This window comes from Acanthaster planci, linkage group LG01 (assembly GCF_054643075.1).
Source record: "Acanthaster planci isolate LZ-2023a linkage group LG01, COTS_SCS, whole genome shotgun sequence".
Taxonomy (NCBI): Eukaryota; Metazoa; Echinodermata; class Asteroidea; order Valvatida; family Acanthasteridae; genus Acanthaster; species Acanthaster planci.
This window is the reverse complement of record NC_141777.1, coordinates 6531223-6544812: the sequence shown is the minus strand read 5'-3', so window position 1 is coordinate 6544812 and position 13590 is coordinate 6531223. Positions and strand designations below refer to the sequence as shown.

General features: G+C 37.8%; 1 protein-coding gene across 7 annotated transcripts in view; it reads right to left on the bottom strand.

Moving 5' to 3' along the window:
- plekhd1 (pleckstrin homology and coiled-coil domain containing D1) overlaps nucleotides 1–13590 on the bottom strand; it is a 36946-nt gene that overhangs the window by 16352 nt on the left and 7004 nt on the right. For all 7 annotated transcript variants that reach the window (XM_087143383.1, XM_022255260.2, XM_087143368.1 and 4 more), the window contains exons 4-8: nucleotides 8423–8512; nucleotides 7208–7284; nucleotides 6187–6331; nucleotides 4734–4828; nucleotides 3237–3330 (exon numbers count right to left, since the gene is read on the bottom strand). In XM_087143383.1, coding sequence (XP_086999509.1) covers nucleotides 3237–3330; nucleotides 4734–4828; nucleotides 6187–6331; nucleotides 7208–7284; nucleotides 8423–8512 — 501 coding nt within the window. The remainder of the gene's footprint in view (nucleotides 1–3236; nucleotides 3331–4733; nucleotides 4829–6186; nucleotides 6332–7207; nucleotides 7285–8422; nucleotides 8513–13590) is intronic.

Here is a 13590-nt window from a genome sequence, read left to right as displayed (position 1 = left end):
AGTTTTGAATTGTGGGAGATGCATTCTGCCTCCTGAAAATAAAACATCTTGATTAAAGTTGATACTCAAAATATGCCTACGAATCTTCTACCCAAACAAACAACAGGAGCAATTTGAAAACACAGATGGCAAATAAAATTTGTCGACCATTTCTCACAATGCACTACCAAAACTGGCCTCTCTGTGTCAACCTCTTGGGTGGCACACTATACTGTGAATCAACTGTACTTCAATCAATTAGCAATCAACATATGGTTTTTAGTGACTTTTCTTTGACTTTTTCCCCCTTTAGTTCCTACACATTTTGTTTCATATTGTCGGTATCTCTGAATTACTGTTATTCATTCTATGTTGGACTTATGCCTAAGAATTTCTTCATCACTATAGCATTGTGGTGTATAAAGCTATTGAATGCAGTTGGGTCTTATCTCACGCACTGTCTTGCTGCATGATGGCCAGAGTTGTGCATCACATTGGACCCTTGCGACCATACATGAGTATGCATAGAATGATTGACCTGCCCTGCATGTCGCCGCTCTGCTCTTGCTCCGCCCTCCTGCTACATGGGTGGGAGACACTTCTGTCATGCACCACTGCCAGCCTGCTTGCACGTGATCTGCACAAGCGTTGTGTCATTTAGGATAACGTATGCTGTATTTGCACACACTCTGCTTAGAAACAGCGGCAGGGTAGTCCTCATTGGTTTTTCCTCTAAAGAGTTACATGTATATTCATGATACGAGAAGCCCAGATTCTCTATAAAAGGTGAGAATTTCTTAACTCTTGCTGTCTTGCTCCCTGGCCTGACCACTCGTTGTTGTGCGACACTGACCACGAATTGTTGTGTGCTCCGATACATGTTATGGGCAACAGAGTGTTGTGTGGTTTGAGGTAATAGCCCTTTGCTTGTCCGGCACACATAGCTGTGTGGCTGGCAGAGCCTTAGCGGCCCACTCCCGCTACAGTTAGCCTGTCTGACAGAACTTCCACCCCGTGGTCAGTTGTTAAACTTTGCATGTGTGCCTTGACTGGTAGTAAATAGTCGGATACTTTTAAACCTTAGTTGCAATGCTGTAAGCTACTATGAATCAACGGATGCCACCCTTGCTACTTATTCTACTGTGCATAATTGAAGGAAGAAGTTATGGATAAACCAGAGTTTTACTGTTACCCGAAAGTCCTGCTTCCTGCCATGATTTTAAGTGTTGACCCCAGTATTAATTAATCCCAATGTTGGGGGAACGCGATATTTTATTTCTATCCCATTCTATCTCTCATTATCCAGGCCTTTCCTATCCTGATTGCTCAAGCATGTCTGCAGTTGAATTTTTAAAATTAAAACAACTGGGCGGGTGAATATGGTTGACATATTACGTGTAAGCTCAAGGTCATGCAAGCAAATCCAGCATCATTTTAACTAGAACTGACAAAATGTAATTTCTACATTGAGTTCTGTGTTGAAATATTTACAAATATAGAAAAGTAAGTTGTCTTCAAGGTCACAAATTTTGAGATAAGCAATCACCTAGATTTAGCAGTCCTTGATCTATATCCACAAACAGTCACTGCCTTCTTACTTCGGAAATGCCCGAGTAAGTTATACATGTATCTGTATCCTACACGCTATGTTTATTCCTTCTGGCCTTGCTATTTTACCACCCATAATTTGTGATGCCAAAACATGTCAAGTGTTTTAACAGGCCTTTTCCTGGATGATTTTCCCTGATGGTCCAAAAATAGTGAGAATCTAACAAGTGGGAATACAAACATGACTCTGTTTAGAGAAAGACAGCAGTTGTTACAGGAGGACAGGTCTGCAAAAATAAAATCTGAGCTTAAATAAAGTTCAGCAATGAAGTAAATCCTGTGAGTGTGCGTTGCCATGAATTGTGACGATCATGCATCTTTAAATTTTGTTTTTGTGGCAACATGAAAAAAGACTAGAATCAGAAGGTTTGCTCCACAAAAGGTTTTCTCCACAAAAGGTTTTCTTGGAAAGAGTGTGTTAACTCACTCATTTTCAACATTCTTTATCTCTGCAAAATGTTGGAGACGTGAGGAGCGTATGTGAAAACATCTAAATTATTTCTTCTTAGAGGAAATATTACCCCTCGAAAGAACTAATACAGAGAAATATGTTGGAGAGTTTTGTAACGAGTCAATCACACATCAATCACATGTCAAATCAGCAGACAAGTCCCCAATCAGTTTACAAGTTTACAAAGTAACAAGGAATAACAATGTCACGGAACTGCCAGGAAGATCTCTGTCATAATTCATTGCAAAAACTTATGACTTCATGCAGAGTGACTAACGTCTAACAAGTGATGACATGTTATGGCTTCATATGATTTAGGATGACTTGTAACTGACAAGTGAATGACTTAAGTGGAAGATGACTTGTGATGACTTCATGACAATTCTGTATTCTCTGATGTGTTTTCTTGAAGATAGACACTGCAAATTGCCTAAAACATTTAGAAGGGTCTACCACAGAGACTTTCAATCTTACCAAAAAATGGACATCAATCTCTTGTTCTCAATTGAACCAGCTGCTACTCTAAACATTTTTTTTTCCTCTTTCAATTCCTCTAAAGACTTTCTCAGGCTAACAATACATTACGACACACAGTCCACCATGCACAAACCATAACAGTTTTAATTGGTTTTTATCTCATTATATTTTTTATTTCCTGGTGTTCAGTAAAGTCTTTGCCATTGTATTGACATTGTCAAGTAGCTTTACCCTGTAAATGGTTCCAATTCTTGTTTTTTACAGTAATTTCAGTAGTATTTTGTTGTAACATGTGCTCGTTAAGTAGAACATGCAATTCAAAAATCCTCTAATTTCAGTAGAATATTTTGCATATCACTGAGGTGGGGATTAAGTCACAGAGTCAACAGAAGTAACCATATAATAGATTTCCAATGATTTTGTTCTAGAATTTTACTTTCACTTTTCCAAAAGAATCTCCTTATATGGACTTAGAGGATGCGTGGCAAGCCACGTGCAAACAGTTCCTTGACGTATCACAATCTATTAAACTGTCTCGTATCCAGGTGTCAGCATGTGATTTACACAGTGGGCATTATCAGTTCTCAGCGGGCATTATCAAATGTTAATACACAGTCAAGTTGTACGTTGTTGAATAGGGGAGATTGTCTGAGGTATTTATAAATACCAAATATTGACTAGAGTTTGAAAGTGCTCATCATTCAATTAATTGTGTCTGTACCTCTAGGTCAGATTGGAAGTCAAAGGATGCTCTAGTCAGATGCTCCTGGTCCTTAGCAACTTGCTGCATTGCTGCCGTGGTTTCCTCCAATTCCCTGCAACAGATTATGATGAGCATCTTCAGAAGTTATTAAGTCATTGCATCATTAATACATACATGTAACCTGATAACAAACTGATCAGTTAGGCTGACCATGCTGACAGGATCTAAAATAAGTTTTATCAGGATGGACATGTACTCTCATGAACTTTACCCATAATCCACTACTGCTATTGAACCAATCTTGTATTGTGTGACCTCCTACCGCAGTCAGAATTTCTTGGTAGTGCTAGATGGCATTATTGCCTCAGGCTGAGGGTGATCACTCAAAATGGTGAAGTGTACCATCTTAGATCTGAGAAGGCAGTGGAAATTCTGAAATGTGCTCTCTGACGATGCTGCACGCTCAAAACATACATGTACACACTCTGGGTTAACACATGCATGTCGGAATTCTGTCACACTATACCGTTTTGGGCTGAAATTGAATGGGGCAGCGCTTGATTGGTGGGCGTACTCAAGACGCCATCTTTACAGTCATTACTCAGGCAAAAGTGCTCAAACTTTTCAGAACAGAAATGAAACTGGCTCTGTACAGGGTTACGTAAAGCCAACTAGTTCAGTTTCTGTATGAGATGCACATGGGCTTCTCAACTGACAAGTTAGGGAAATGAGGAAATTCCCAACTGAGTAAGACTTCTGTGCTGTGTCTTTCAATTTGCGACAACATACATTAGCAGTAAAAAAAAAAAAAGGAAATCAGCTGCTCAAAGGAAAAGCTGCATGCCTGTACTAGTACATAAATTACTCATTTTGATGCTGCACTGTAACAAGTCAGGAAAGGAAGTAGGGCAGAGAGAGGTCACATTGTGATATTCATTGTGATAGGGTAAGTTGCTCCATTTTAAAGCTTCTTTAACTTGCTGAGGAACCTTTCATAACGAGCCGCCAACCAAAACACAACAATCTGAAAATAATACACCTGTTGTAACCTTAGGGCATACATGTACTATTGCATGTTGCATGTAAGTCCCCTGAAAATTTCTCAATACTGTTGTCAAATGATGTAAGAAAAGGGAAAATTTCACAGATACACTAAGCAAAAAAAGACCAAGTCTGAATCAATTTGTTGTGACTTGAAATGATATGCATCTCTATGGGAACTGGCTAAGGCCACTACCAGGCTCTTGCAAAATTTCAAGTTTCAAGCAATTCAGATCAGACATCTATGTTAGCCAAAATATTTGCTTAGCAAAATGTAGATTACCAGCCATCTAGGCAAACACTCTACATGTGTATGTCCCTTGCCACTGGTCCCCAACTGATTTTTGTTTGGCACATGAAACAGCGTTGTTTAATTTTGGCAGATTTGGAATTGAAGCTAGGTTTCATTTTGAATTTACAACCCCCCAAAGCAAGTCCATCACCTTCATGGAACACAATAACTACCAATCTCACATTTTAGTCCGTTCATGTTCCTCCAGTAATTCTCTGGCTGTTTCTTCAATCTTTCTCTTCTCCTCTTCCAACTCTGAGGTCAATCTTTCAAGATCCTTAACAAAGAGAAAAAGAACTGTCATTACCAGGCATTCGCATACACGTACATGTACACATACCCACAGAGTATCATGACTTATCAATATTCCCATAATCTGACACACTTTGAAATCAAATCAAGGTCATTCTTGCCAGGAATTAATAGGTTCTTCCATCAAGTAGCCATTTGTGTCAATGTCACGAATCAAACCAGTATTCTTTAAAGCTTGGGGGAAAAACCCGAGGCCCCCATCTTTTATACCTGACCGTCATGTACCAAAGTTTGCATTCCATGACTTTCATATAGTTGGTAGTTCAGAGCTTAGAGTTTCATTTTCTATTTTCAGATTCATACAGAAACTCTAAAGTGACCTGTTCTCTTTTCAATGTGAATAGCGGTACATACATGTACATGTATGATGCTCACTCACTGTATAGGACAAGGAAATAACAACACTCAAGTGAAAAATAGAAAGAGAAAGTTACATGTACCTGTAGTACAAAGACAATAATGCCTCCTTAGATTTTCCATTGTAAGAGATTGTTAAATAAAAACAGTTGGATTTGTCCTGTGAATGAATAAAAATACAGTGTACATTGTACATGTACTCTACTTTAGGTTGGTATTCTAACTAGTCTACATGTACATCCGATATCATTGATCCTTCTTTTAACATAACAAATAACACAATAATCGTGCCTTACCGGTAGGTTTAAACAAGCTTCAGTGAAAGATAAGTAGAGGAAGTGGCTATAGACTCACAGGAAATTATCCATTTAGGAGGAGATGGACAATGACTAAGGATGCCTATAAGGCAACACAACAGCCCTTGAAACAAGAGTTATACTTCTCATCCAACCCTAAAAGTGATGTTCATTTTAGCTCAAGTGATTAACTTCCATATCTATCCAATTCAGTTGATCTGTTGCATGTCAATAACATTTTCTCTGTGCTTTCCTCAGTCCTGGAATGAAAACAGGCTATCATCCTTTCCAAAATTTTGCTGGCTTGTCACCACGGATCTTTGGAATTACTTAGACCAGTGAGGATGCAATGGGCTGTCGACATCAAGGCAGTACCCGCACGGAAATTTCATATGATATAATGACTGTGCATAATTTGAGCATGTTACATACACATGTATGTATTTCAGTTTCGTATATGTAAGCTAAGCAAGATCATTTGAGAGGGTCTGTACTCATCTTCTGCAATTAAGTCAACACTCACTTGGATATCCTGTATGAAGCCAGGACTGGATCAGATCAAACGAGTGTCTGCCAACTGTGTAGTGTAAGGTAGTCCCTATGGGGCATATACATTGCAGATAGGCACATACATTGTACATGAATGACACGATAGTTTCTATGGTCTTACCTCGTTTTTATCCATCTCGTCCCGTAGAGCCATGGCCTCTAGATGCCACTGTTCTCGGTACCTTTGGCTGTCTCGAGCCAACTCTAGACTCTGCTGTTCTAATGTCTGTATCATAGTTTCTCCAAGTTCTGCATTCCTCCATGTGCTGTTGAACAATCAACCGTTGGCCGTTTAGCGTCACTGCAGCATTTATGGGTTTACAGAGCAGTGTAAAAGTTTCTCCTCTACCCAATCCCTCCCCATCTCCAAAAGAAAACAATCTTCCAGCTGACAGCCGTCAGTCTCCAGCTGTTGTACAAATTTCATTATTACTCTGATTTGGCCACACACACAAAAAGGTTAAAATGTAGTGGTGTAATTGTTCAGTGCCTCATAATTTAATAAATCAAAGAGTACAAAGTCGGGATTCTAGCTGTAAGTCACTGCCACCGAAAGGCAAATATGTATTGCTACAAACTTTGGCTATAACCTTCACCAATTTGCAAAACAAATTGTATTGAACACTGCATAAACCTTGCCAGGCTGCAATATGTACACTTAGATTAAGTTTGAGGTATTACTTGTCAGCTGGTACCATGAATGTCTATCGTGATTTGAACTTATTTATATCCCATATGAAGAATGAATGATTAATGCATGATAGAAACTGCTAGCTTGATTTAACTCTGATCTCCCTCAGCATGTTGCAAGAAACCTTCCTAAATCCTCAAAAATCCTCCATTGTGCAGAAAACCAATATCACAACCTTGACATTTTACAGGTAACATCCTTGGTTACAGGGAATCTTCCCAAACCTACATGTATGGATGGATTTATAACAATCAACATTCAGGAAATAATAAATCAAAAATTGTGTGTCCTTTCCAAATCCTTCCGAGGGTATACACTGGGACAATTCTAGAATTTGCTGAAGAATGGTGTGCAACATCCTACCCCATACATAAATCTTATACTGAAGGGACACGTTTAAACACGTCCATGTACTTCACCCAAAATTCTACGATTCCAAAATGTTTCTTACACCCGACTCGACTTTCTCATCACCTCCATCCATTTCTCCCTCTCGTTCTCTGAATCCGTAGCGATGAAAATTGACCCCTGGGGGAAAAAATCAAGAAACTTAAACATGCACATAGATGCATCATGGCAACTTGGGTATTTCAATTCCAACTCCAACTGCATTTCTCATACATGTAACCTACACATGTACCAGTATAAATGTCCATGTACCTTTATAAAAGTACACGTACAATGTAGTTTTTCATTGTGCTCATAACCCACAAGTGCATATACATTGATTTGAAAAAAAATTAATCAGTAAAACCAAGCACTGCACGGATCACTGAATGTGAACCATGGATAATGTACGCTTCATCTGACAGGATGCAGGTGGGTTTTTGTGTAACTTTTGTACATGTACTTGAATACAAAATATGACATCATGCATGGGTAACAATATCAAGGTTATCAGGTTTAAAATATTCACAGCCTTTTCTATTTGTGCAAGCAAGGAATGTTTAGTGGGAATATACATGTACATATGTGCATGCACTCGGGCCCGGTAGTCTTTTTTGTTAACCCAAAAGGCATTGCAAGCAATTGCAAAGCTTATCAAATAAGATTAAGCTGATTAAAACTAAAAAGACAGAAACTTGTTACAATGTGTGAGCAGGGAATCTGTAGTAGGACAAATAACAAATTAATTTTGAAGTTATTCAAAAACTATAATCACAATCAACAAACACTTCATCCAGTAATATTCTGGTCCACACTTTTCCTCTTATTCCAGACAACCTGTGGGTGTGTGTGTACATGTAAAGTGTGTCACATTCCAACTACATCATTGACATGTACATGTAGGCTTTGAATGTAAAATTTGTCAGTGCAATGAGTATAAACATGGTATTAACATGTATACATGTACATTTAAACCTTGGCAGAATTCCACTCTAAAATAAAGAACAAAACTGGAGTAGCTCAGGCTTGGGTTTTTTTCAGTTTATGTTTAAAGCAATGTGTTTGGAACAATATTCCCCACAATTTCTGTATGTTTGCATGACAAGTACCGTAAGTCACATGCAACATTTTTAAAAAGACATGCCCAAAACTTAACTGAATCAACCTTCAATTACATGAAACAACATATCATCTTTCCAAAGCACCACAAGCTAGTTGCTAAGATTTATGCACAACATAAACACCCACTACTGTTATGCTGAGACCACAGTTGACTTACCTGAACCTCATCATGGTCAATGCGTATCGCCCACATCTTGATAGGATCAGTAGTAGGAGCCACAAGAGCCCCACCCAAAGGTATGACACCCTATATGTATACATGTATGCACAAAAGAAACAGAAATTGTTTGAAACAGTGCATTGCTTGTAATCAGTCAAATCTTTGATATCACTGATGTGATGCGCCTGTACGTGGACATGTACAATCATACGCTGTACATGTTGTATTCATACAAGCATTTTTTAATGTACATGTACACATGTACAAGTGATATAACCATTCCATGAAGTCTTATATCCGACCTTCAATTTGATCAAATATCTGAATATTCGGTTTACAAACCGGTGGATTGTTGATTAAACCATATACTGGTACAGAACAAATTGCAATTACACACACAACTGTACATTAGCTTCTCACATCTAAGAGTATCTCCAGCCACGATTTAGCAAGATTTAAGAGACAAACAATACTTCTTGCCCTCTTGAAAATTTCTATTCCTTTTTAACTTTTTAATGAATAATTCACTTTTGAGGAGTTGTAAAATTTCTGTCTTTTTTCATATGAATCTGCTTGAAACAAGCCTCTATAGTGCAAAACAGAAGAAAATTCTCCCTTCCTCTTCATGAAGTTTGTATTCGAATATTAAAATTTGGAAAATAATATTTGAATATTCGATAATAGAATATTTTGGATATACAGATATTCGGCATATTTATGTGAAGAAACCAGTGCCTCTTAAAATCACTGGATGAAGTGCTCCTTGTATTTGTATTGTGATTTTTGCCATGACACATGAAATGCATGTGACATTAGCCATCATGCCTGTACATGGATGTGCAATGTGCATGCGTATATTTGAACCTACAAACAAGCAGCTTCTACTTATCATGAAAGAATGGTTTTGACATTCTCAGAGTAATTTTTATTCATAGTGCAAATGTATGCATTTTTCCCTTGATATCAGAAGACGTACACGTATGTGCTTTATTGTGACTGCTCCTTGAAAGTCCAAATAAAATCTGCGATCCGGTAAGAAGAATCTCAAAGAGACTACCAGAGGTAATCAGCTGATTCCTACGTGTCCTTTTGAGGCACCCTGAAATTATCCATGTTCGCATCTCGTAATGCATCGGTACAATCTCATTTGCACAAGTTTTGAGTGTGCACACATCATTTGGCAAGCAATTTATTTTTTTATCTGTGGTAAAAAGCCCCGGGGCAAAGAAATTAATTTGACACATCAGAATATGGCAGAGCACGAAATGTAACACTTACATGTACCGGTACATGTAAGTATGCCATGGCTCTTGGTTGTACCATGATGGGGTTTTTGTTTTGTTCTGCTTTGTTTTTTTCTGGAAAAAACATTGTTATATTCACACTGCCAATGGCACCAATATCATGATGCATGTAATACATTATCCTTTTTTATAAATGTAAACTGACATATGTACTAGAACAGTGTACATGTACATTGTACACCTATGGGTAGGCATTCACCGCGTTAAGGGGACAAGTTCTTTTGTTAAGGAAATTTGAACCGAGTTGTGGGGATATTTCTGAGTCCCCACAACGTTTTCGGTCCCCACAAAATAGGTGAAATGTCAAGTGTACATGTATGTCCCCACAACTACGATGCGGGAGGGGATGTACATGTGCACTTTTTCATAAAAGACAAATATACTGTACGTGTAGGTTTTCCCGGCTGAATTCCTCATCTCCACACAGCGACAGTTTCATTCAAATTAGCACAAAATAGATTGACTATCTAGATCACCATTCAAAGAGCACAACCGATCAGTCAATTTCATCATAAGAGCATGCCATTACACAATCACGTTATTCAAAATGAAGGGTCAGCATTCAATTTGGAAAAACACAATTTGGAAAAACATGTAAAAAGCATTCAAATTCGCATGGACAGTCCCGCAGTATGTACATGTATATTGGTGGTCAACTTCGTGAATTGGCAAGCATTTGAGATTCGTGCAGTGTTATTCATTAACTTTAAATTTTCCAATTCTTTTTTTTTTCTTTGGGACTAATTTATGCAAATATTCAAGAAATGAAATGTTTAGTTCATGGGAAGAGACCTCTATAAAATGCAAAGTAAAAGAATTTATATCACACAAATGGACAAAGTGGCGAAATGTCTAAAAAAGGATGAGAAAAATGGAATGAAACATACAAGCAAAAACATTATTTTAAAACTGTGACAAAAAAGAAAACAAGCAATCGTTTAAAAGAATCCATAAAATCTTAGCATACATGCACATTTATGGAGAGTGTGTTTCTTGCATATAACATAAAGAAATTACAATTTACAAATCAGTAAACTACATCTAAACGATTTTTCTTTCAGTATCCATGATGAAGGTCCAGGAAGAGTAATTTCTACATTTCGATTAAACAGGCAATCAGTATTGGAGCAAATTTCCTGTATTCTTGATGTCTAATTTGTTTGAGATATACAACAAATGAAAAAGTTCATACGTGGGACACACTTCCTGCACATTTTCTTTTTGTAATCTCCCTTTCTGTTCTATACGCATCTTAATTTGCTGTATCTCAACTTGAAGTTTACCAATTTGAAAGCTCAAAATGCGAACATGATTTCCCATGGGCAAAGACGGAAATAGAATTCGGGAGGAATTTCTCATTCCAGTCACCCAGCGCGAAATCGAATGACGGTTATGCACTGTTCAATTGAGTGAAGTTACATGTAGTTCTAAATTAAATTTGTTACAGTACACTATTCGACGCAACACGAATACGTTGGAATACGAATGAACAATAATGCATTTGACTGAAGATGACAAATTCGGCCAAGAAAAGCTATAGTACAACTGAAACTCCCACATGAGACATGTATGTACATGTATGTATGTGTGTACAGTATGTAGACATTACAAGAAATTTCGCATGTACATGTACATGGGTGTACATGTTTATATATATATATACATGTATCTACGGTTCCTTGTATGGTAAATGTACCGTACACTATACATATACTTCAACTTGTCTGAACAAATATAACTGGAGAAGACTAATACCAGCCATACTGGTACATGTACATGTACATATACTGTATTTCAACTAACTGGTTTAGTTGACATCTGCAACAACAATCTGTATTGGCTCTCAAGCTGTCAAGTGTGAAACTGGAAAATCGCATATGATAATCCTGTGACTGTGAATATAACAGATTTACATAACACAACTTCTAAAGCCTTTGAAATCATATTTACACAACACAAGCTCCCTTTCAGTGGGTATTTCAGTTTCTTTAAAAGCAAGGTTTACCCGCTGACGGCACTGAATACTTCGAGTGACATGAGCGACCCCCCTGTTTGACTCAGGACTTCCGGGATTAAATGCAACCGTCCATCAGCAACATATTTTTTAAGGACAGCTTCCTTATAACATCTACACTAGGGACAATCATGCTTAAGGCTTTGCTCTCTTGGCCGAGGCATGTGGAATAAGGGCTAATAGGGTTACTCAAAGAGGGATTTGATTAAGAGTTTTAGGGCTTTGAAGGAGGAGTGGGGGAGGAGTTTTGAGGTGTGAGAACCAACATGCATCTTTCCCATTTCATGGCGGTGCTTTGATACTTTTATGTACATGTATGTTGGACGTTATTGCTTGCAGATTTCACACACGGTAAGCAAAACTTTTTACTGTTACAAGCAATACATGATACAGTATACATGGTATATTTGAGCTGATACTCAATTTTACAACATGTTTGTCAATGTGTATACCAAACTTCTGAGCTCAGTAACTCCATAAAGTGATAAAATGGTCCATGATCTGGATGTCATTTACATGTACATCCCTCACACCCTAATGGAAGTCTTATCCAGAGCAAGAAAATAAGGTCAGAGAAGCTAAAATATACCTTCTTAAGACCTGAAATTAGAACAGCATTTTATTTGAAATAAAGTGTAATCAGACCTTTGCCTGACAATTGGCATGCGTGCGTGAAGAAATAATCATTTCTGTAGTGGTACAAAACTGGAACTAGCTGACTACTCCGTCAAAATAACCAGCAAGTCGTTTAATGCACATACAGTTTTGTTATCAACAAGGGAATTACTATGTGTTTGGCCGGTCTTAATGGATGTGACAAATGCCCAAGCCGCAGGTAACGGCATTATCAGCATTTATTCTCCTGAGCCAGTCTTATACATAAGACAACATACAGTGTCCAGGAAACAGATTTCCAATAATATCCAAGATGAAAAGGACTTGACCAAATTTGCGTAATATTTGCATGTTTTTCAGAAGGTACATTCTTAAACTGAAGTGGGTTCTAACTATGACTCCCAATTGTTTCAGTAACATGATTTCTCAGTAGCCATTTATACGTGTACATATAATAAAATGCATATTACACATTCTTGATTAATGGTAAAAATAAACTCTTGATTTATGGTAAAAACATTTTGAGATTAAGTACATGCAGATGTAAAATAACCAACTGGGCTGGAGTACATGTATTTGTAGTGTTGTCATTCTGATTATGATAAACTGTGTTGAAAGAGAAACAGCACGTATGTAATCTATATAAGGGTTTTGCCCTTACCCAATGTATATGGATAAACACTGTATGCTCAGCGCTTGTCCGAGAGCTTGTGAAAAAATTCACAAGCTTACTCTGGGTGGGACTCGTACCCACAACCTCCTGCTTACCAGTGCAGATGTCTAACCACTCGACCACCGAGCTTGCCGGGGTCAGCTGGCCGGTCCGAGTCAGGTGAAGCAGCAGTGGCAAAACCTGTTATATAAATTAACATCTCCCCAACGCAAAAATACGGTACATCTTGAAAAAAGCACGTATGTACATGCACATGTATGCACCATACAAAGCCCTTTCCCATGAATCCATATGCACGTACCACTACAATGTATCAAAAATAACAAAACTTTATGACAGCGTGCATTGCTTGCGTGAAAAGCTAACAACTGAGAAATGAATGCATGTACATTGTAATTTCTTAACAAAGGTGTCAAGAAGAAAAGGTTGGTAGGAATATGGTACATGTAAACATTAGAATGGGAGTCTTTGAAAATAAATGTAGAGTGTATGCTCTATAATGTATGGTATGATGGTACAAACGGCTTCATATCCTGGATTTCAATAAACATGACAGGTA